Here is a 23661-nt window from a genome sequence, read left to right as displayed (position 1 = left end):
ATGAGGACATGTGATCACTGCCCTGCACTGTGACCTTGGGTGAGACATTGGCATCCCCAGGCCTCAGGGTCCAGTCTGAGTGATGGCGTACTTAGTGTGCACTCCCGGTGCGAGCTGAGGCACACAGGGTGCCCTCCTCATCCCTCCTGGGCTGGGCCCTGTGCCAGGCTCTGGGATCTAGTCTCTGCCTACAGAAAGCCACAGGTGGTTAGGGAAGCGAGCTCACATGCACCCATGCTAGAGGTCATCGTGGGGGTCAGGACCAGCCTGAGGGTGGCCCCGTGGCATCAGGCTGTGGCGTGGCAGAGGGGAGCCCGGCTCCAAAGCCAGCCCGTGAGTCTGAGCTAGGCTCACCGGCTTCACTGTGTGACCTTGGGCTTGTTACTGACTGTCTGCCTCAGTTTCCTTGTGTATAGATTGAGTCAGTCCCCAGGAGATGGTGCTGGAATTGAGGAGCACTATGTACAGAAGCGCTTGCAACAGAGCCTGGCATGTGCTAAAGGTGCACGAATGCTGCTCAGGACTACCACTGGTGTCCCTTTCATGATCACAGACAGCTGACTGGTGCCCATCTCTGGGGTACTTCGGGCCAGGCTGGCCTCACACAGATGGTCTTTCCACTTCAGACCCCCTTCTCTGCCACCTAGGCCATCTTTGGCATCTGGGCAGTGGCCGAGGCCCAGAGGTCCTCCTGTTGGAACCTAGAACACAGACATCCCCGAGGCCCCATGCCTGCAAGTCTCTGGCAAGGTCACCCACGGGCCCAGCCCATGCTATCCTGGGCTGGGAGGTACCATGCTGCCTGGGTCAGAGTGCCCCCTGGCGTGCCCATACCCTTGTCATTTGCCATCTCCTCCCCACCTTCAGAATAGCTTCAGCTCCCACGTGCCCCACCTACCCACAGCATTGCCAGCCCTGTGCTTTGTCCCCAGTGAGAAGAATCAGGGCCCTGGGGTAGCCAGGCCCATAGCCAGACTCCCAGGCCTGCTGCAGGGTGGACAGCTCTAGAGCCCCAGGCCTAAATGCAAATCGCTGCCCACCATTTACCAGCTGTGTGACCTGGGCAGTTATCTCCCCTGCCTGGAAAGTGACTTACAGGATGTCCAGAGGCTTGAATAAGATGCCATCTGCACATTTGACTGGGCAGCCAATTGAGGAGAATGCTAGCAAAGCCGTCACTATGATGTGGTGGCAGAGGTGACCTGCCAGGCTCCTGCCCAGCCACTGACCCACACAGCCCACCTCACCCAACTGCGTGCCTTCCCTACCAGAGGCTGTCAAACTGCAGCCCAGGGAGCCAGCCAGAGCATGCTGCCCAGCTCACCTTCCAGAAACTGCCACTCAGAGCAGCTGAGCTCCGTCCCCAGGCTACAGTCCCTAGGCTCCTGCCCTCACCCACCTGCCCCATTCCTGGAGCATCCAGCCCTTCCCCTCTGAACCATCAGGTGGCCGCCCACACAACCATTCCCGCCTGTGCTGATATCAAGTGTGACCGAGGGACGGGGCAAGGGTCCAGGTCCCCTGGATGCCAAGGAGCAGACCTCTAGGTCCAGGTGGGCTGGGCATGGTGGATGAGAGGCCTGGTGCATTCCTGCCGCCTCACCAGTGCCCCAAGATTCCTGTGTCTTGGCTGCCTGGCTCTCGGGGGTTGGTTAGGAGCCAGGCAGGCGGGTGGATGAGCTCTGACCCTCTGGGGCAGGAGGGGGCTGCAGCACCTTTGGAAGAGAGCCAGCTGTCAGGGTCTAGCCCACTGGCAGACAGGACAGAGTGCAGCTGGGCTGAGGTTAACAGAAGTGCCCTCACCAGAGCTGTTAGCCACTGCTGTAGACTGCACCTTGTCTCCTTGGGACACAGTGTCTGGACGTGGGACACAGTGTCTGGACGTGGACAGCTTCAGCCCCCTGGGGAAGGGGGGCCTGGAAGGCATCACAGAGGCCTGAACTGATTCTGAGCCTTTTGCTCAGAGACTGAAGGAGGAGGGGCATTTGCCAGGCAGAACAGTGCCATGGGCACCCCAGGCAGAGCAACATACAGAGCCAGGGCAGGGCTCAGGGGTGGGCCTGGGCAGGGCCGCGCTGAAGCGTCTGTGCAGGGGTGAGTGGTGGGGCCTGGGCAGGGCCGCGCTGAGGCGTCTGTGCAGGGGTGAGCGGTGGGGCCTGGGCAGGGCGGCGCTGGGGGGGTCTGTGCAGGGGTGAGCGGTGGGGCCTGGGCAGGGCCGCGCTGGGGGTTCTGTGCAGGGGTGAGCGGTGGGGGTGAGAAATTGCAGGTTCTTCAGGAGGCAGTTGGTGAGGGGACTGGTTGGAGGACTTAGACATCTGCCTGAGGAATGGCTTGAGATTTCTGAGCTGGGAGAGATGAGGAAGTTTTTGTTCTGAAAGGATTTCCTTGGCAACGCACCCAAGAGTGGATCAGAAGAGGGAGCTGCGGGAGAGCATTCGGGTGGCCCAGCAAGGAGGCCAGTGCCTGAGGCCCCCATGCCAGAACCTACTCCTCCAGGCCTGCAGGAGCACTGGGGGAAGAAGTCCTCAGACAAGCCACCAGAGGTGCCAAGCAGGTCCCCACACAGCTGTGCAAACTTGGGTGAGGGTTTGAGCCCTGCCCGAGCTTCCAGGGGCACACCAGGCGTAGCCCCAGGATGGGAGGTGGTGAGCCCCTGGCTGCCCCACTGCCAGCCTCAGTGACCCCTGTCCAGAGCCACTTCGGGGTACTGTGCCCCCACTCCCCCCAAGTGAGTGTCCCAGCTGCCCTGGTCCTCCCGCCTTGAGACAAGCAACTCTTCACCCGGGCTGCCCCTGAGGACTGAGCTTCCTTCTGAGTCTTGAGACCCAGTCATTTCTTATATCTGAATAGTTTTGTTTTTTGCCTTAACACAAAATTCTTCCTTCCACTTAATGCACTGGTTTTCCCTACCCACGTACCACCCCCCCGCAATCTCTAAAGCCTTGACTGCATTATAATTTCAATTTACACAGTGTGGGAAAGATTTCTGCAAAGGGCCCTTTTTTGTTTTTGAAGAATTCAACATTGCTGCTAAGAAGCTTAATATAAATTAAAGGAGGAATTAGACAACATTAAGACATCAAAATGGGGGTGCGGGCGCCCATCGCCTCGCCTCCACCCAATCAAAGGGGCTGCGTGGAGCCCGTCGAGTGCGCACTGGAGGACCTCAGAAAGAACGCGGTTCCAATAAAGGGCCTATTCTGTCGCCCGTCTTCCCCTAATTCCCTTTGTTGCAGGGACAGCAGAGTACCGTGTCTGATAAAAACTTAATCACCTTATCTTTTTAAAGCAAATTGCATCTTTGTTTACTTACGGGATCCATAGCAGGAAGAGAAAGGGGAGACCAGGCAGCCTCGGGGAAGGCTACAGCTCCAAAGGATGAACATGGAAAACCAGGCCTGACAAAGAGTCGGCTGGAGAATTCCAGAGTTGCCGTCACCCCTCAAAGAATGAGTTCAGAGGGTGCAGCAAGGAGGGAGCCAACCGGTGTCTGGGCCATCCCTCCCTGGCCAGTCTCACCTTCCTCTGCCGAGCAGCACCCACCCTGACTCCTGTCAGCAGCCCGGCTCTCCCCGACCCACCAGGCCGTCCGGGCACCTCGTGGGCCTCTGTGTGCCAGTGAAAGCCGGCCTGCCCTCCTTGGGCCTCTCTGGGCGGGCCGGCTCTCACCAGAACTAAGCTGAAACAGGGCCATGCTGCCCTGGGCCACTGGTGGGCAGAGGGGCCTGGGTTCCAACCTCAGCCCCACCACTGACTACGGAGGGCCCTGGGCAAGCTGCGCTTCAGTGCACCTCAGCTGGTCACCTGCAGGAGCAGCGGCAGTAACAGCCCTGTGAATACTGGACTCAGGCCCTTCCCTGAGTCACGGCTGCTTCCACCCTAGCAGAGTCTCCCTCGTTTCTGCTCCCCTGCGACCCCCTAGGTAGCCCCCTTCCCGCCGCCTGCGCCTCTAGCCTCACCGGGCAGCAGCGCACCCTGCACTGGCCTCCATGTTACCCACATCAGAGGTGTCAGGCACTATGCTGCCCACACCTCACATAACCAAGTGAGACCTATGCAGGCAGCTTCATACCTGGGCACGTGGGCAGACACCCTGTCCCTCAGCTGAGGTTTGATACGGGAGCCCACCAGGTAACGGTTCAGCCACCCTGCTTGAGGGACCACGGGCCCCCGGGGGGAGGCCATGAGAGGGGCCCCTCCTGCCCCCAGGCCAAGCATCCAGTCCAGACTTGGGCTGAATTCAGGGCCCTCTGTGGCCATCCCACCCAGCTATTAGGTATGTCCCTCTGAGCCCCCAGCCCATCTGCCATCACCAGGATGCCAACCTCAAGAAGGGCCCCACCCCTTGCCTGACTCTCTGCCCTCTCACCTCGGTTCGCTCCAAAGCTGCTGTTCCAGGAGGGGACCTACTGGAGTGCCTGGACTTGGCTACAGCCCCATGAGGCCACTGAGGGGGCCAGTGACCCCAAGCTGCTTGCAAGGGCTCAGTTCCCACTGGGGGGTGCAAGCCACCCACCAGCATGGAGGCCCCTCTCCCAGCCTGGCCCCCAACATGAAAGCGACGCCAGCAATTGGAGGCAATTTGCCGGCCTTTGATGGCCATGTCGGGGCGGCACCCGCGGCCAAGGCTTGGGAAACAGTTGTGCTTCCTGCATTCTTCCCTGATTACCCCAGCCCCAGCCAAGACCCAGCAGCCTCCAACCCATTGTGCCTTTGTGTGGGGCTGGCGCTTGGTGAGAAAGGCCAGCGCGGCCCTGGGAGAGTGTCCCCAACGAGAACCGTGGGGAGCAGCATCACCCCCAGGGTTGTGCCGGCCCTCCCCCTGCATCCTGGGGTCTCAGCTCAGACCCACCCACTGTGTCCTGGGGTCTGGGTTTAGGGAGCAGAGCAGGCCAGACTCTAAGAATCACGAGGTCTGGGGAGAAGGCAGGGCATCTGCTGGGGCCCTGTGGGACCGTGGCTGCAGCATGGACTTGACATGTGCGGCTCATTAGCCCTCATGCCATCCTGCCAGGTCAGAAGCCAGGCTGCAGGTCACATGGGCAGGGGTCTGCTGTCTGAGCCTGGGCTTCTCCCAGGGCCCTGGCATGCACACAGCTATTTCCCAGTCCTGGAGGCACCAGCTGCTTCAGAGCGTTTCTCTTCCCTCTGCTGCCTTGCACACTGGGGCAAGGCTGGACTCATTCCCTTTCTTTTCCTCTAGCAAACCCTCCGTGAGCCTGTGTGCCGGCCCTGTGGTTGGCACTGGAGAGGCAGTCCCCGATCACAGGCCTCTGGGGGCAGGGGAGGGGGAGCCTCCCCAGGGAGACCGTGGCTGAGGTGGAGTTAGCCACACAGAAAAGGCAGGGAAGAGCACTCCAGACAAAGGGGCTTGTGGTCTGTGGCAATGCCCTGGACTTTTCCTGGCTGGAGCATGGAGCCTGGCACATAGTGGGGGCAGGGGTTTGGGGTGAGGTGCAGGGAGAGGCACAGCTGGATGTCCAGGGCCTGGGATGCCGAGTAAGAGGGTGACCGTCCTGCCAGTGGGACCAAGCCCAGGTGCTCCACGTGTGCCTTAGAGCAGCCTCTCCCCAGCTGGGGACAGGACTGGGAGGAGGCCGGCACTGCAGTCCCCTGGGGAGAGCCTGGGCGGCCTCCCACGCAGGGCACGTGGCGAGGATGAAGGGCAGGGCTTGGGCCTGCGGGAAGTTGGGGACCGTCAGTCCCTAAGCTGGAGCCTCTTGGTTTGCTGCTCTCACTGCCAGACCATGGACTCCGATGTCTGTGAAGGAGCTCTGAGCACCGCCTGCCCCCACACAGGCTCTGCTCGGGCCTGTCCTCCACCAGGCAGAGCCAGAGAGCTGCAGAGACGCACCACTGGCCTAGGGACACTGGCTTCCTGGCCCGTGGCACCCCAGAGAGCCTTAACCAGGATGTGGCGCTAGATCTGGTCCAAAATGACAGCCACCTCCTCTCCCTCCCCTGCCCACCCCCTCAGGCCCTCTTCCCCTCCCCGCGGCCCCCCCAGCTGCCCACGGACCCAGCAGCCAGGCTGCACTGGGCAGGCACCATGCCCCCCCTGGGTTTGGGCCCGAGTGCAGGAGCCACACCAGGAGCCCCGTCGTAGGCAGCCCTGTGGGCAGCCAAGGTCACCATGGAAACCTTGAGGAACAGATACAGGGAAGAAGAAAGCATTGCTTGTGACCGTGCTTCTGACACCTCACAGCCTCATGGGTAGCCTTCTAGTCTTTTCTGCGTCCCAGAGCTGGAGATGAACTCTTCCAAAAATTTTGATTCCCGTGTTCCTTCACTTAACAATCATAACATGAGTCTGTCCCTGTGGAACTTTAACCTCTTCTCAGATGTCACTGTTCACATCCTTGGACATACTGCCCGGGCAGAACAAGGCCTGCTGCTCCTGCCCTGGCCACCCTCTCCTTGGCCTCAGGCCCCTGTGACTCCATGGCCATCACCTCCCCCATGTGCCTCTCCGGTGACTCGCTCTGCCAGGCCTCAGTTTCCTTCGCGCTGTGTTGTGAGGATTAAGTGCCTCCGTGCATGGCTACACCTCTGTGCACGGATCTCAGGTTGCTGGTTGGGACTGAATTCCAGGGGTGTGGCATCGGGGACCTCGCGGCTCTGCTCGCCCTGCAGGGCCTCAGCCAGTACTGAGTCATTTAGCAGTATTTCTGGAGCGCCTACCGTGAGCCAGGGGTTGTTCTAAGTGTGGGACCTGCAGCATGGAACAGACGGACAGAAGCCCCTGCCGTGGTGGAGCTTATATGTTAGCAGGGGCAGTGTGAAACAGCACAACAGGAGCTTACCGCCCGTGTCAGAAGGTGGTAACAGCCCTCGGAGCAACAGCTGGGCCGGCGGGACCAGGCAGCCAGGCTGCAGGTGACCCAGAAGGGCCTCACCAGGAGGTGGCACTGGCCCTGTGCGTCGAAGGAGGTGGACCCAGGAGCCGCGGGAAGTCCTGGGTGGAGGGATCAGGGTGCAAAGGCCCAAGGTGAGGCGCCCAGTGTGTTGGGGCGAGAGGGCAGTCAGGCACAGTGCAGGCTGGGTCGCATGGGAAGGGGACAGAGCTCCATACATGCTCCTTGTGACTCCAGGTGTTGCCAGGGGCTATCCCAGAGGGTCACACACCGCCGCGTGGCCTCCCAGAGGGTGGTCCCTAAGAGGGGATGGCAGCTCCGCGACAGCAGGGTGTCCTGCCTGCCTCTGTCCCCGGGGCCCCAGGAAGTGCACCGGAACCACTCGTGAACATGGCAGGTGGACAGCTGGTACCCTGAGTTGGTGCACGGCTCCTGCAGGCCCCTGGGACCCTCCCTGGTTTGGACTCCCATGGCGCCTGGCACATGGCGCACCCTGTGGACGGGGTAAGCTGTGGTCACCCTGGACCCCTGGCCCTACAGCCCCACCAGCACATCCATAGCTGAGTGTCAGGCTCAGTCCCACCCAGGACTTGGCATTCAAACTCCCTTTGCCTGCAGACCCTTGTCGGGGTCTCATGCGGCTGGTCTCTGTCACCTGACCCCCATCCCAGCACTCTTCCTCAGAAAAGCCTGACCTCAGCCCACACAACCCTCCTGCCCCCGTCCTGGCGACACAGCTGTTTTGTTTCCTTATTTGCCCTGGTGGCTATCTGGGTCATCTTGCTGGCTTGTTTACTATCTACCCCTGTTCAGACTAGTAAACCCCATGGGGCCGGGCCCTGATCACCATTATCTTCCAGTTCTGGAGTGTTCTCTGAAAGGCCTGAGGGCAGGGTGGGAGGAGCAGGGTGGGTGACTCAGCCTAGGCTGAGGGCCGCTGCGTCCAGCTGGTGTGGGCAGTAGCTGGGGCCGCCCGACTCTGTGACCTGTGCTTTGCTTCCCTCCATTTGCCACTTGGCCGAAGGGAAAGGCCACTGTCAAACAAAGCAGCTCCCGCCATTTGCCCCAAATCCAAACATCTCAGCATCCCCAGCGGACTTGTCTCTGGGTTGGTCAGCTCTGGGTGCTGTTGTGTCCCCGTAATGAGCCTGACCATCTCAGAAGAGCAGTTAAGTGGCCACGTCTTCACCAGTGCCAGCTAGGTTTTCCGGCTCTGCTGCTTCGGGCAGTGCGAGTTAGGCCCTGCATGTAATGAGAGCTGTCATGGGCAAGATGGGCAGCCGATTGGGCCACGCCTGTCTCCTCAGCCCGGCGCAGGCGCCGGGGAGCCCCACACCTCTATAGCCATCAGACCTCCTGGCACCAGAGAGAGACAGGCGGCCCATGCCATTTGTCAGGGTCTGGTGCCAGCCACCTTTTCTGTTTGCAGAAGGAAGACCGGGGCTCTGATTTGGGGAGTCAGATACCTGCAGGCCTGGTGCTTGCTCACGGGGGCTGGCCCAGAGCCATTCCCACGCCACATGGCCCGTCCCCGATGTGCACAGACCAGCTGGGTGGGGAGCCAGCGATAAGACACTGTGCTGCCCAGCAGGAGGGCATCTCCCTGTACAGATCCCAGGCCCACAGCATCCTGAGCCTCACCACTACCCCTGTAGGTCTGGCATCCCAGGGGGCAGGATGGAGGTGGCCGACATTCTTGCATAGGCCTGTGGGAGGGAGAAGAGCTGGGCAGTGGGCGGGGCTGTCCCTGAGAAACTACAGTTGTCCCTTGAACCAGCCTCCCAATCACTTTTAAATGTCCAGGAGGCATAGGGATGGTGCAAGATGCTCTCACAGCCTATATTCCCCTGCAGAACCATTTCCAGGAGTCTGCTTAAAATGGACGCCCCCCAACCCGCAGGGGTGGGCTAGGGCAACTAGCCTGCATTTGTCGCCAGATGTGGGCACAGAGTTCAAATCTTTACTCTTCCCAACTCACCATCAGGCCTGGAGCAAGTCACTGGCCTCCCGGGACTCCTGTTTTCTCATCTGTGAAATGAAGAGGTTGCCAGCCTCTCAGCAAACATGTACTGAGTACCTGGTCTAAGCCAGAAATTACCCGGCCACCCCTGCCACCCAGCACTGCCCTCTGATTGAGACCCCACAGGCCATGGTCCTCCCAACACAAGCTTAATGCCTGAGCCTTATGCTGGCTTTCCTCAGAGAGACACAGCTGGGGCCAGGGAGGGTGCCCTCCAGGTACCAGGCTGTGAGGGGAGGGCAGCTGTCTGCCTCACGCCCACCCCAACTTGCCACAGCTCTGGACACCCAATTTCTAGGTCCACTGGCCACTGCAGCCCCTCTGTGCAAATTAGGAGGGAGTGCCCTCTCTGAGGAATGCAAAGGCCTGCCAGGACCCACCTTTAGCAAGCAGGACATGGGCACTTAACACTCTAGAATATGAATTGTCCTCCCAGCCCCATGGCAGTCTCCCAGGGCCCCCTCAGCTTACCCTCACCACAGCCCTGCCTACTTGCTCCCATCAGGAGCCCCAGCAGGGCTGTGGGGCTCACAGAGAGCAAGCAGCTTATTCTAGGGCACTCTGCTAGTGCCAAGTGTCTGGGGCCTGGCCACAGCCTGGTGTTACCCGGGCCTTGGCCCCTCTGCCTGGGGCCAGCCAAGCGGTGTCACCCAGGCCAGCAGTCTACAAAGAGGCTGCGCTGCACTGCCACCAGGCCGACTCCTCATAAAGACAAGCCCTGCGAAGGGAGACTGCAGCCTGGTATTAAAGGACAAAAGGACCTTCCTCTGTTGGCAAGGAGGGGAAGGGTGTTCCAGACAGAAGGAACAGCATATGCAGAGGCTAATAGCATGACCGGGAGCCCAGGAATTGTCACATGCTCCTCAGGTTACGGGGTAAGCACAAAAGCAGTGGTGATGGACTGGAAGAGGTGGCATCGGGGTGTTAGCAGAAAGCACATTTCCACCCCACCCTCCAGGTGGAGGGGGTGAAAGGAAGGTCTGTATGAGGCGTGGGCATTTAAAGGACCCAGCAAGATGTGGGAGGCAGCGGGTCACTCCCTGGCAGTGGGCGGACAGCCAGAGTCCAGGCAGGACCCCCAACAGGAGCTCCAGCCCGAGGAGGTGGGGACCAATACCTTGACCTCTCTCTCCTGCCATCTGATCAGCTGGGGCTTCCCAACCGGAAGCCAGAGGGCACAGGAGCCCTTAATGTCACTGCAGGGGTCAGCCTCCCAGGCACACAGAGGAGAGTGGCTCTCCAGGGGCAAATGGAGAACGCCAAGGCCCAGGGGCCTCAATGCCAGGGTTCAGGGTGTGGTGTTCGTGTGAGTGCATGGGAAGCAGTGGGGCCCTTTAGAGCAGGGGAAGGGTGTGGCCACCAATGCGGAGCTGACCCCACAGGGGCCTGAGTGCAGGGCTGGTGGGTGGGCAGGAGATCCAGGGTGGGGCCTGCTGAGCTCCATGCTGGATGGGTGTGGACTAGCATGGTTGGGGAGGGGCAGGAATGCCGGGATTTCAGAGGCAGAGTGAACCACAGGCCCCGCAGAGGGAGGCAGAAGGGTGGCGCTGGGGTCCTCGCTCGGCCCAGCAGAGTGCGAGGGAGTTGCTGAAACCCGAAGGGACTTGGAACTGGACCAACATGGGTGCCCATCCAGGGCTGCAGAGTGAAAGGCGTTCCCTTTATGTCTTGCAGGTGGCCTAAGCCCCGAGACCAAGAAGATCCTGACACCCACCTTCAGGAAGCGGGGCCGGGCCGGCCGAGGGGAGGCGGCCAAGCAGGAGGAGGGTGCTGAACATTCCGAGCCGGCCCAGCACGTGGGACTGAGCCTGTCTTTCAAGCGTTATGTCTTTGACATCCACAAGCACATGGTCCAGTCTCCCTGAGAGCCCCAGTGAGCTCCTGCAGGGCCACCTGCCCAGGCCTGGGCTGAGCCACAGTGCCAGACACCCAGCCAGACATGCCTCAACCTCCCTGGTCTCTCCCCACGCCCTGCAGGCAGCAGGCCCCCAGGCCTGGCGCTCAGCTTATGAGAAGCCTGGGGTCAGGGGTGGGAGCTCCAGGGTCGCCAAGGCCAGGAAGATCCGTCCTTTCACCCCTCAGCCTCCAGGAACAGGCAAGACTAGAGAGCTGGTGGCCACATGAGGGCCAGGCCCCACCCTTCCCCCAGGTGGCCTGGCACTTGCCAACTGTAAATAAATGTGCTGTGGTGCCTACCCACCTTGCTGGTCTCCCCTGTGATTTCATTAGGGGGTCTGCTCTCAAGGGCGATGTCAGGAACTGCCAGGGCCCCTTCCGAGAGCAGGGCTGGGGGAGGAACCTGACCCCAGAGCCCAGTGGACTAAAGGGGTCCACAGGCTGTCGGGCCCCTAGGCCAGGCTGGGTGGCTGCTGGGCCCTGCGGGAGCATATGAGGTCCTCTGGGCGGCTGAGTGCAGGGAGGGCACCCCTGGGTGTCGGGAGCAGCAGGGTTCCAGGCCAGGGTTTCAGGGCAGACACAGGCTAGAGTCTCCTCCATCCCCACAGACATCAGGAATCCCTAGGCCCCTGCCTTCAGGTTTGGGGTGCACACTCTCCCCAGTGTGGGGGGTAAGGGCAGGCGAGCACCCTGCCAGCCAGGGAGAGTGAGCACAGCCCCTGGGGCCCAGGAAGCTCTGAACTTGCTCCTCTGCCCACTGAACCCACAGGCCACCCGACCCGCAGCCAAGCTGTTGATTCTCAGAAAAGGATGAGATGGCAGAACGGGCCAACTGAGGGGAAATCAGAGCTTTTAAAGACATCTGTATAATGAAGAGATGTTCTAAGCCTCAGATGGGCACAGAGACCTCCCTTTCATCCTGGTTATTGGTGCATTAGGCTTTAATTTTTAAAAATGGCATCAAGAATATCAACAAGGGCAGTTGCAGTACAGTGACATGGGATTGTGAAGCCCTGAGCTATGGGAGCAGCCTGTGGGACAGGCAGTCTGTGTGTGGCCCCAGCAGGGACCCAGCTGAGATGCCAGGCCAGGACAGAGGTCCAGGGGGCACTGAGGGCTGGGCGGGCAGGGAGACCAGGCCCCAACTGGGGATGAATGGGGAGAGCGCGCTGGTGCCCCAAGCATGGCCACAGCTCATGTTCCCCACCGGGACCATGACCACCGTGGCAACGTGGTGCACCTTGCCTGACCAGACAGGCTCTGGGCCCTCTCTTGTCTGGCTGCCACCCCTGCCCTGCAGACCATATCACACAGGGAGGTAGCGGGCGAGGGCTCCTGGGGTGGACCTCAGGGCAGAGGTCCTGCAGAGCCCAGCACCTGCTGGGTGCCAGGCCCCGGGCTGGCCACTTCCTGTGGCAGCTCAGCCCTTTGGAGTGGGGTCTCCCCAGGACGTGCCCCGTAAGTGAGGAAACCACCTGTCCTCGCGCTCAGCTTGTGGAAAACGGAGGCAGGAGCTGCTGGTTCCCCGTGACCAAGGGGTGAGAAGCCGATCCCTCCCTTCCAGCCCCCCATGGAGGTCCCTGCAAGTTGGGATGGAGAGGAGCCCTGGGCTCAGCTTCAGGTCCCTGCTCCACATGGGCTGTGTGACCTTGGATACGTCACTGTCCCTCCCGTCACATGAGTCACATGACTGAGCAGAGCCACTGTCCCGGCAGGCATGGAGGGGGCTTGGTGAGCAGGAACCAGCTCTGGAGACAGGTTCATGCGGAAGTGACAGGCAGACACAGGTGAGCTGGAACCACTGCCTCGGTTCAGATTGCGGCCCCTCTGCTCTGGGACCTCAGACAAGTCCCCTAACCTCTGTGCCTCAGTGTCCCCATGGACAAAATGAGAACAAATTCGGATGCTTTATAGGGTTGCTCAGTGACCTGGGCACACTGCTGGCCATCGTGTTCCCAGAGCCCCTGGGCGTGGGGCCAGCAGACAGTGGCTCACCACCAAACTGCTCAGAAGGGGTGCAGCACTCCCCCAAATCGGCCATTTTCCCGGGACCTCTGGGAGGGCCCCCAGACCCACCCATGCCTTTCTGCCCACCTCACAGCCAGGAAAAGAGGCGCAGAGAGGAGGAGGCAGCCGCCGTGGTTGGGCCACAAGGAGGGGCCACCCGTGTGTGGCTCCCAGAAGCCTCGGGCCTCCCAGAGAGTGTGGCCAGGCAGCCTGCTCAGTGTAGCCGACCTCCCAGGAGGGGCCCCTATCAGGCCTGGCATCAGTGGAAACCTGAGTGCCATTAACCAGGTTGGGCCAGGCACAGCCTCTGAAGGGGAAACACAGCTGGGTGGATGGGCGGGGTGGGCGCCGATGCCCAGCTTCCTGACCAGCAGTGTCCCCCTTCCCCTGCCTCCCTGGCCAGTCCCAGCCCCTGTGTGTCACGGGGTGCCAAGCCCACCACAGCCACCATCGCACGCATACACTCATTGCATCTGTTCATCCACCGCAGGACTGCTTGGGAAGCACCCTTCCCATTTTAGATGTGGGGATCGGGTGGCAGGACTGAGCTCTGCCCACCCCAGCTGTTGCCTCAAGTAGAGTTGGGATTTGAACCCGGGTTCCAGGTGGCTCCAGAGCCCTCCCTTCACCCCTCGCCCCAGTGCCTTGGCTGTGTCCTTGGAAAGAGGTGCCCCTGGGGTCTGCTTTGGGACCTGGGAGGCGGAGGTGGGGGAGCAGTGCTCTGCCCAGCCCTGCCACCCACCTGCCCACCCAGGATGAAGTCATGGGCAGGCGTCCTGCCACGGCTGGGGCAGGAGGGGCAACCATGATTGGCAGGCCCCTGACCAGCAGGGCTTATGCACCAGCAACGAAATAAGGCTTATCTGGAAATGTCCCTGGAATCGAGACTCCGATGGAAACAGGCATCTGGGTTAATATATTTTTGATAGATAAAGTCTGGCAAACGGGAAGCACTGGGGGCAGGGGCAGGAGAAGGGGTAGCTTCTGTTCTCCAGGCCTCCTGCCCAGGTTGTGCAGCACACCTGTGTGTGTGCGTGTGCCCCAGGCCTGTCGGGGTCTGGGTGTGTGCAGGGATGTTGGTGTCTGGGTGCGTGTCAGAGGGCTGAGGGAGACCCAGTCTGTCAGGCTGGGTTTCAGGTGCACCTGTGTGGGGGTGGGTGAAGAAGAGGGCTGTTCGGGGGTGTCCAGTGTGTACAGGGTGGTAACATGCGCATGTCCAGGGACAATTTGTCCCTTGGTCTGCAGGGGCTTGGAAGTTGGTGGGGCCTCTTCCCCAGGACATGGGATGGGAAGGTGGCTCATCAGCCCTGTTCCACAGACCCAGAGCCCCTTGGGGTCGCCCAGGACCCTCTCTGTGCTGGCTCACCCTGGGCACTGGGCCTGGTCCTTCCCAGCCTCTGCACAGAGTTCAGCATTTCCAGGTTCCCTTCCAGAGGCCAAGGCCAGCCAGCCCTGCTCACAGCCTCCCAGCTCCGAGTTCAGCCATGTCTGTCCTCCATGGCCCTGTCTGGGGTGAGGGGAGGCATCTTACCAAGGGGCTGCCTGTGCAAGGTCTTGAAGAAAGAATAGGAGTTTGCCAGGGCAGGAAGGGTGACATCTGGCAGAGGGAACAGCAGGAGTAAGGGCTCTGGCCAGAGTGCATGGTGGCTCTGTGTGAGGAGGGATGAGGTCGCTCCCGGTCTCCCCCAGCCCCCGGTGGGCCTCCAGGAGCCTCCACAAGGGTAGCCCTGATTAAAAAGGGTAATTAGCACTTGGCTGATAACAGAGTCGAGCCATAAATTAACCAACTCAGCCAGCACCAGGGCAGCCAGGGACTCCGGGAGCCCGGGGCTCCATGTGCTCCCTGGGGCCAGCTGACCCCAACTCCGGGCTCACAGGGGTCAGCCGGGCGCCAGGGGTGGGGGCAGGGAGGTAGTGGGGCAGCTGTGGAGCCAGGCCAGGCAGGGCTGCAGGCCTGGAGGGCTGCCTGCAGAGTCCTAAAGGGCAGAGGCAGGAAGAGTGTGTCTGGAGGGGTTTCAAGAGACCCCTCCGGTGCCCAGTTCCCACCAGCTCTGGACACCCCTGCAGTGAATCTCCTGGGCCGGGAGGTCAGGCTCCGGCACCCCCTCCACCCCCCAGGGACTGATACCTTGTGGGTTGAAGGAAGATGCTCAGCATTAGTTGTTGATGGGTCAGTGGGGTCAGGGAGGGGGCAAGTGCCAGCTGAGGCCCTGGGAGGAGGAAGAGGACATTTGGGAAGTTTGGGGATCCAGATAGGGGAATGGGGCTTGGGAGCAGAGATAGGTTTGGGAAGAGGCCCCAATCAGCCAGGCACAGGTGTTGAGCACCTCCTGTGTGCCAGGCCCTGGGTCACAGCCTGGCACTCTCTGGATGCTGTGCTGGGGGCAGCCTGCACCCCACATTCCCACCCTCTTCCCCTACCTCTTATTGGGTGGCCTGCGACCCCCGTGCCTCAGCTCAGCCATCCAGCAAGACGGGCTGCCCCCTGAATCTGGGCCAGCAGGTCAGAGGGCAGGTGCCCTGTGTGTCCCCCAGGATGAGGTATTGCCCCATCCTCCAGGTCCCCCCGCCCATGTTATCACTGGTGAGGAGACTGCGCAGCAGAGAGAAACGGCCGCTTCCTGCGGCCACAGCTGGGGCTCTAGATAAAGGCCAGCTGGGAACCCAGGCCGACCCATGGAGGCGGGGTGAGAGGCCAGGGTCAGCCGCCCACCTCGCACCTCCAGGGACGTCCCACAGCCTCAGCCCTGAACTCCAGGCTTTCTGCACAGTCACCAGGCCAGAGAGGCCGTGGGCTGCTAACTGCCTGCCACCCATTCCACTCTAGCCGGAACCTCTGCTCCGCCAACCTGCACAGCCAGCTCCCTCCCAGGCAGGTCTGTTGGCTCCCCAAGCCCACTGAGCCCACCAAGTCGAGACAGGTGGCTGTCGTGGGCACGCTGTCTAAGCAGTGCTCGCCGGGCTGAACCAGGGCACCACCAGGTGTGAGGGCCACGTGTAGCCACCCTGCAAACAGGCTGTGCCTACCAGTGCCCCCAACTCCCTTCTCTCCCTCCAGTGCTCTGCCCCTGTCCGTCTCTTATCCTTCACAGCTGAACTTGGCCCCCTTCTCCCACCAGCCACACTCTGAGGCCCCCGGGTCCTGGTCTCCGAGCTGCGCCCAGCCCAGACCACGCTGGGCAGCAGGCTGACCCGAGGGCAGGGTGGAGGGGCGGGCTGGGAAGCTGGGGCCTCAGGGCCTCTGGGTAGCACTGCGCTCCCAACCCCCCTGCATTCTCCACCAGGACCTGCCCCAGTCACGGTCACACCTCGCAGCCCCACCCTGCAGCCTCTAAGAGGACCCTCATCACCCCGCCTCTTAAGGTCCCTCCAGGAGGCGAGAGGGGCCCCGGTTATAGGAGGATTACGGGGACCGTAAGCAGGCCTTCGCCTAGAGCTCTGAGGAGAGGCCTTGGAAGCCCAGCTTTCCCAAGGGTTCAGAGCTGGGGCCCAGGCCCCGCCACAGAAACCAGATTCCTGACCCATCCTATACCCTCCCAACCCCTTACCCAACAGGACACCCCAAGCCAGCTCCTTACCCTAGGCCCAGACTGTCTCCAGCACCCCAAGCCCATCATCTGCACCCCCGCCTCCAGCTCCTCCCCGTCAGCGAGTGGGGAAGACCTGCTTAGGGGACAGGCCCGAGGGAGAAGCCCCGAGGCCAGGCGGGCGGCTCAGTGGAGAGGCAATGGTCAGGAGCTACAGTCCTGGCCTTGGCCCTGACGGGCAGTGTGAGGGGGCCAAGGGAGGGGACCCAGTGTGCCCGGCAGGCCTCTCCCATGCCACTGGGCACGCTGTGCGCCCAGAGATGGGAGCCCAGCAGCAGGGGCGGGGTTGGGCAGAACACCTTGATGAGCCTCCTGTGAACCCACGCCCTGCCGCCCGTGGGAAAGTGGGCGCGGAGTTCAGGGGAGCAGTCTGGGCTGGAGAGAGAGGGGCCATTGGCACACACGCCAAACAGAAGAGGCCGAAGGAGCTTTCAAGACCGCGGGGAGGGAGTGGAAGGGAGAAGGGAAAGGGCCCGGGACAGACTCCCAGCATCAGGAAGGAGCGCATGCCAGAGGACGCAGGGCACAGGGACCAGCTAGAGAGGGAGGGAGGAAACCGGGGTGTGGTGCAGGGCAGGGGCGCACATGGGCCAGGGTCCATGGGCATTGCTTAGGATGCCCTGTGGGGCGAGGGATGCCAACCCGGGCAGGGCCTCAGGCAGGTACCAGCAGCAGTGAGCTGGTCAGGTCTGGGGGGCAGGCGGGCTGGTGGGCGCCAGACAGGGCTGTTGTGCAACGGGCCTGGTGTGAGATGAAGCAATGCGCCCCCCAATCTGGTGGAGCTGCACGATGGGGCAGAGATAGCCCCCAATCAGCAGCATCTCTCCGGTTCTTAGGGTTCAGCGGGGTAGACAGAAACCCCTGCCTCGAGCGTCCCCTGGGCTGCTCCAAGCTGACCGAGGCCCACCACCCTCCCCTGTTCTGTCTCCCCTAAGGGGGGGTCCCCACACTCTGCAGGCCTTCACCCTCCCTGCTCCCTCTGTCTGACGAGGCCCAGGTTCCAGTCTGCCTCCCTGGGGGACCTCAGACAAGCCCCCTCGTCTCCCGGGGCTCCCCTCACAGAGGGCTCCCGTGTGTTGGACAGGGAGGAGGGGACCCAAAGGACAGTGGTGCTCGGGCAGGACACCCGGCTTGGGGAAGGGTCCCAGCCGTCTGGGGGCAGACCTGCCCTGCCCTTGCCTGGCTTATGGATGGGCTGGACTTCCCTCACAGAGGGGAAACCGAGGCAGGGGGAGGGTTTGGCCTTCTGCCCCAGCTCCCCCAGCATCGGGGACCCTGTGGGGAATATGCACATGCCCAGCCCAGGCCCCAGGCAGAGCTCCCTGTTTGGGGGTCTGCGAGCATGTGTGGACATGTTGGCCAGCTGGGGCCACCCCCACCCCATGGACAGCCGGCTGGGCCACTGATAAGGGGAGACGGTTGTCAGAGTGACAGGGTGCCACTGATAAAACAGACAAGACAAGCATCTCCCCGTGGCCGGAAGGGGGTGGGAGGAGGCCCAGTCCCGGGGGTGCCCACATCTCGGGTGGAAACACTGATGCTACTGGTTTTGGGCAGGGGGCAGGGGGCACCCAACTCTCCTCCCCACCCAAAGCCCTCACCATGGCAGCTGGGCCTGGGGAGGGAGGGCAGGCCACGCCGGAGGCACCTCGCAGGGCCTGCCGCAGGCCAGCAGCCCCACCCGCCACCCCTGCCCCAGCCTCCTCAGGGCCCCTCGCAGGACAGACATTCCCCACTGCTGGGCCTTTACTAGGGTTCTGCCCCACATCTGTCATTGGCTCCTTCTTCCAGGCAAAACTGGCCCCTGAAAGCAGCTACCTGGACTAGAAGGTGGCAGGGGCTGTTACAGAATGGGGTAGAGGTGGTGGGGACCCTCACTCATGTGTGACAGGCTTGATGCAGCTTATGGCACATGCACCCTCATCTCCTCAGTTGCTGAGGCCCAGAGAGGCCAAGTGACATGCCCGAGGTCACACAGCCTGGTGGGAGTCGGTTGGGGCTGTTGGAGGCCTGGCTCTGGGCCCAGGGTGGGCAGCTGGGAGTTCAGTTAGGTCCCATGGGGAGCTGGGCACCAGCAGCAGGAGGGAGACTTGTCAGCCAGATCCGAGCCCCACACCCAGGTCCCCTTCTGGCTCTGGCCTTGCTGGACACGCAGGATCACGGTCTCAGGTCTCTCCGAAGACTCGCACAAGGTTACCTGGGCAGAGGTGGGGTGTGGGGACTTTTAACGCTAGGCCTGCAGGGGGCCAGAGCCCAAGCCCTGCCCAGCTGGCACCATCAGCCCCCCAGGACACTCTCTGCCTCTCATCGCCCTCCCCTCCATGCCCTGTGGGCCTTCTTACTTCACAGCTGCGGGTGGGCGCTCAGGGAGGGGACAGGCTCTCAGCAGGTCACACGTGGAGCCCAGCTCTCACTGGCTTCTCACTGGCTTCAGGACCCCAGACAGGCTGCCTCCTGACCTGCTGTGCCCCTCCAAAATGTGGGCTGGCAGGGGCTGGGCACGGCACTGGGCTCTTTTGCTGGACCTGCTGGGACCCAGGCCCTCTCTTCTGACTGGAGCTGTTGAGCTGGCAGATGTGAACTTGAAGCTGCGCTGACCATCTTGTCACCACGAAGGCTGTGAAGTCTACACCACAACGGAGTGATGTCTACACTGAGGAAGTTCAATAGAGAGATGGAGAGAGACAGACCCCCAAAGGCACCAGCAGAGCACCTGAACCCAACTATGCCTGAAGCCCACCCCTCAGTATGCGAGGCAGTAAATTCCCTTTGATGCTGAAGCCTGTTGGAGCTGGGGTTGTGTATGACTCAGGGTGCACAGGATCAGTCAGCTGCCAGTCTGGGATATGCCCTGGGTCCTGGGCTCAGTTGCACAGACACACAGGGGCCCACGTGTGCACACAGATCCTCAGTACTGCCTAAGAGTCTTTTCACATGGCCTGTACTCACATCCCAGCTGTGGGACCTTGGGAGGTCCCTCCAGGGAACCGACTGCACCTTCTCTTTCCCCCACCCATCCCCACAATTAGCCCTGGTCTGTGACACTGAACCAGCCACCTCTGCCCAGCCTCCCTCAACAGCTCTGCAGGGCGTGGCACCCTGGATCTGGACCGATTCTCATGGCTGCCCCCCTGAGACCGCGGGGCTGCACAGCTGGGAGCAGGTTCTCGTTTGTTCTGTGGGGCCCTTACATTAAAAAAATTGCCAGCATTTTCGAATGGGAGATTTCACATAAAAATACCTATTGTTGCCACTTACTAGCTGTGACCTGGAACTAACTCGTGCCTCAGAGTCCCCAGCTAAAAGCTGGGGACAATGACAGAGCCCTGTGGTCCCTCTCCCTCACACCCTCGCCTGACCTGTTAGCAGGTCCCATGGCACCACCCTCAGAGCCACCCAGAGTCCATCTCCCCTCACCCCACTGCCAAGCCAGGCACCCACCTCTCTCACTCGGATCTTCACAGCCCCTCCAACTGTCCCCAGCCCTTGTCCAGGCCCCTGCAGCCGCTCCCACACCAGGCAGAGGGCCTTGTGCACCTGTCAGATCAAGTCACTCCCAGGGGCCACCTCTCAGAGTAAAAGCCAAAGTCTTCCCCGTGACCTCCAAGGCCCTGCACGACCTGCCCTGTGACCTCCCTGACCTCCTTCCCATTACCCTCCCCGCACCCACCTGCTCCAGCCCACCAGCCTGTTGCCTCAGGGCCTTTGTACCTGCTGTTCCCACTGACCCAATATAGCCCCAGCCACTCCCTCCCCCTCGGTGAGGCCCTGCCTAGGGTCACCCTCCCAACCCCCTGCTCTGCTGACATCTATTACCCTCTGACACCCGGAATATCTTGCTTATTTACCTCACTTACTGTTCGGGTCACCCATGTGAACGTCAGCTCCATTTGTTCACTGCCATCCCCAGCACCAGCACACACACTGGGTGCCCCGCGCTCCCGGGGCACCACGGGCTGCTGAGGGTCAGGCAGGTGGTCCCTATGGAGGCCTGAGGAGTGCTGCTACAGAGCACGTCCCCACAGGTGGAGCTGGACCCGTCAGCACTGCTGCTATCATTTCTGGCCACAGTGGCCTTGACCTTCAGGGACAGGGCACACTCTCGGCTGGCCTCTGCTTCTGGTGCCATCGCCATCAGAGCCCCACGCTTACACAGCCTCGGGGGCAGGCTGCCCCGCAGCTCCTACTGCCCTGTGCTCCCTGCTGACCTCTCTCCCAGAGCCACAGGCTCAGCCTAACAGGACCTGGCATGTTCCCCATCTCAGCCACCCAGCCAGATCCCCCACCTGGTGCCACCACACCTGCGGCCTGCCGCCCCCTCCCTGCCCGGGGCTCCTGGTCATCTGACCAGGTCAGTCCTCTGCCCCCAGTGGCCTGGAGGCAAACGCAGCTCCTCAGCCTGACATCAGAGGCCTCTGGGATGACCGGGATCTCGCAGCCCTGCCTCGTGCCCACTGCCTGCATCACATCCAGTCCAGCCGGGTCTGCATCCCCCTCCCGGGACCCTGCCTCCCGCCGTCCGGCTACCTGCACGCCCTCAGTCCTGGGACCTCAGGGCCAGCCGACAGCCTCTCTGGGAGGTGCATTTCCCTTCCTGCTCCCACCCTCCTCATCTGGTCTCAGGACCTTTACTGAAGCCTTACATCCACATCGCAGGCCAGGATGTCTCCCTAGAACTCCACGCGCAGCCCCTCGGGCCCTAGCTCGGGGTGCCATGGGCGTGTCCATCATCCCTTGCAGGGCAGGGACCCCAGCTCCACCCACAGGCAGCCCTGCTGCCCTGCCTCGCCCACCATGTCACACCAGCCAGTCCCTGGGTCTTCCTCCCAGGTAGCTGGAACCTGACCACTGCCCCCCATTCTGCTGCCACCAGCCCAGTCCAGGGCAGGCACACCGTCTGGTCAGACAGCCACAGCTACCCCCTGCTCCCACCTCTCAGGAAAGCCAAGACTTCCACAGAAGGGAGATTTGTCAGCCAGACCTGGGCGGACCCCTCATCACTGAGACAGGGCTCCAGGCAAGAGCATTGTTGGGGATGGACCCAGGCACATCAGCAGTCAGGGGGCAGCAGCAGAGGACAGGTGCTTGGGAAGTTGCACTGGCACCCAGCTGGACAGCTGGGGCTCTGGACCTGGGAGTTGCTCCCCTGGGGCCAGGGAGCCAGGGTGCGACCACCAGCGCCGACTTCCCCTGGTGAGGGCTGCTCCTGGGCCATCGGCTCCAGCACTCACCGCCCCACTGAGGCAGGCTGGCCTGCTCGGAGGATCAGGGCCTGGGGGGCCTGCCTACCTCATCTCCTCCCCCTGCCTCCACGCTACTGGGGCCCCCCCTTAGGACAGCTGCCCTTCTGCTGGATCTTGCCCTGCTGGCTCCAGCTCACCTCAGCCAGGCCACCAACCTCGGTGGGGGCGGAGGTGAGGGGAAGAGCTCCCCTTCCCACTCCCATGTGGCCCCAGGTTAGTTACTTGTACAGGTGTTCCTCATTAGTTTCCCTGGTCAGGCTGTGTGCCCGTGCCCACACCCCCGTGTGGGTGAAGGCATGCACAGGTGACTCTGGAGAACACAGGTGTGGGTGCACCGAGCATACTGCAGCCATGAGGCTGTGTACATGGGTTTTGGCTAGCCCGTGTGCAGGTTGTGATATATGTGTGTGAGGCTGCACACACGTGTGTCCATCACACCTAGGCCTGAGCAAGGTCTGGCAGACCTGAGCCCCTGTCTCGCCCACACTGACCACCATGACCTCTGACTCAGTCGCTTCTGAAAACCGGGATCCCGCCATCACTGCCTGGGATGGCTGCAAGGACGTGCACGCACTGAGGCAAGGGTCAGTTGGTGGCTCTGTCATCCCCTCACCTTATCCACTGTCATTCCTTCCTCACCCTGTCCCTGAGCCCCTCTGTGTCACCTCCCCAAGACCAAGGACACCATGCCCCACCCCCACATCGCAGGCAGCCTTGGTCTTCCTCCCCAAACAAATTGAAACAACCAAAACATGCTATTTTGCATTGATCAAACTGGTTAGAATGTGAGTTTGAAGTGTTGGTGAGGAGGTGGGGTGATGGGGGCCCTCCTTCGGGTTACTAGGAGTGCATATCCGCAGAGCTGCTCTAGAGAGCAAGCCGCTACATCTAATAAATTAAAAATGTTAGCGCCCTGTGGTCATGACCACACACTCGTCTGTGCACAAAGAAGAAGAACAGGGAAAACAAGCCACACATTCATCAGTATGGGGTGCACAGCCAGACATAGACTGAAATACTCTACAGCAGGTAGAGGGAATGAATTCCAAGTATCCTGTGGATAGATGCCCCAAATGGGAAAGGTAGTTGCAAAGGGATATACACAGACTGTTTTATTTTCCACTTAAAAGAAATTCCTTAAAGCAATACTTTGTGCACTCTGTGAATTCAGGTAGATGTATTTGAATGTGTAGAAAAAGGCATGCAAGGATGTGCTCCAAACCAACAACCAGTGGCTGCCCCTAAGAGGGTTGTGGTGGGAAAAGGGCACAAGACCTTTACCTTTTATGCTTTAAATTTGTTCAAGAGACTGTATTTGGTAGATTAGGCACAAATAAAGATGAACAAGGGACAGAGTTCTGTGAGGCACAAATGCATGGGGCCATAATAGGGGTTAGACAGGCGCCTTATTGCTCACAGCCACTTGACCTTTTCCTGAAGACCGGCTCTCTCTGGTCAGTCCAGATTCTGCAGCCAAAAGGCTGGCCCTGAAGGTGACACCCTGACACTTCCCTGTGGCTGCCCTGGGTCCCTTCCTGGACCCTCCCCCCAGGTCAATATGGAGTAGACCCTGCTCTGAAGACCCAGGGTCTCTCGGACCCCAGATCCTTTGGGTCCGACTGTCCCACCCCATTTTGTGACCCCCACCAAATCCTCAGGCACACAGTTCACTTGTGACTCTGGCCTGGAAATGTTCCCAGAGAGATTCGTTGTGGCAGGGTATAGGTGAGTTGGGGACAGCAAAAGGAGACACTGAGGGACAGGGACAGGCCAATTTCATCATATCCTCAGCCCGCAACTTCAAAGCTGCAGCTCTGGGGCCAGAGACAGATTGCAGGAGGAGCCTTGGGGGTCAGACCAGGGAGTTCACGCCTGAGCCACGAGCTGGTGGGTGAGGGGCAGTTGAAGCCCAGAGACAGAGATGCAGTGAGGGGCAGAGACACACCGTGGGAAAGAAAGCGTGAAAGAGACAGACACCAAGAGAGACAGTGGGAAATAAGTAGACCTGAGACATGGAGTCCCATATCACTCCGCACTCCTGGAGGAGGGGCCAC

General features: G+C 61.2%; 1 protein-coding gene across 4 annotated transcripts in view; it reads left to right on the top strand.

The window, feature by feature from the left end:
- Positions 1-11074, top strand: part of EEFSEC (eukaryotic elongation factor, selenocysteine-tRNA specific) — a 257610-nt gene extending 246536 nt beyond the window's left edge. For 3 of the 4 annotated variants that reach the window (XM_037023859.2, XM_037023857.2, XM_073231119.1), the window contains one exon: positions 10549-11074. In XM_037023859.2, the coding sequence (XP_036879754.2) occupies positions 10549-10739 (191 nt within the window). In that variant the 3' untranslated portion in view covers positions 10740-11074. The remainder of the gene's footprint in view (positions 1-10548) is intronic. The other variant, XM_073231123.1, reaches the window with a different exon arrangement.
- Positions 11075-23661: the final 12587 nt, after the last annotated feature.

Source organism: Manis javanica, chromosome 3, assembly GCF_040802235.1.
Source record: "Manis javanica isolate MJ-LG chromosome 3, MJ_LKY, whole genome shotgun sequence".
Lineage (NCBI taxonomy): Eukaryota > Metazoa > Chordata > Mammalia > Pholidota > Manidae > Manis > Manis javanica.
This window is presented reverse-complemented; position numbering and strand designations above follow the sequence as displayed.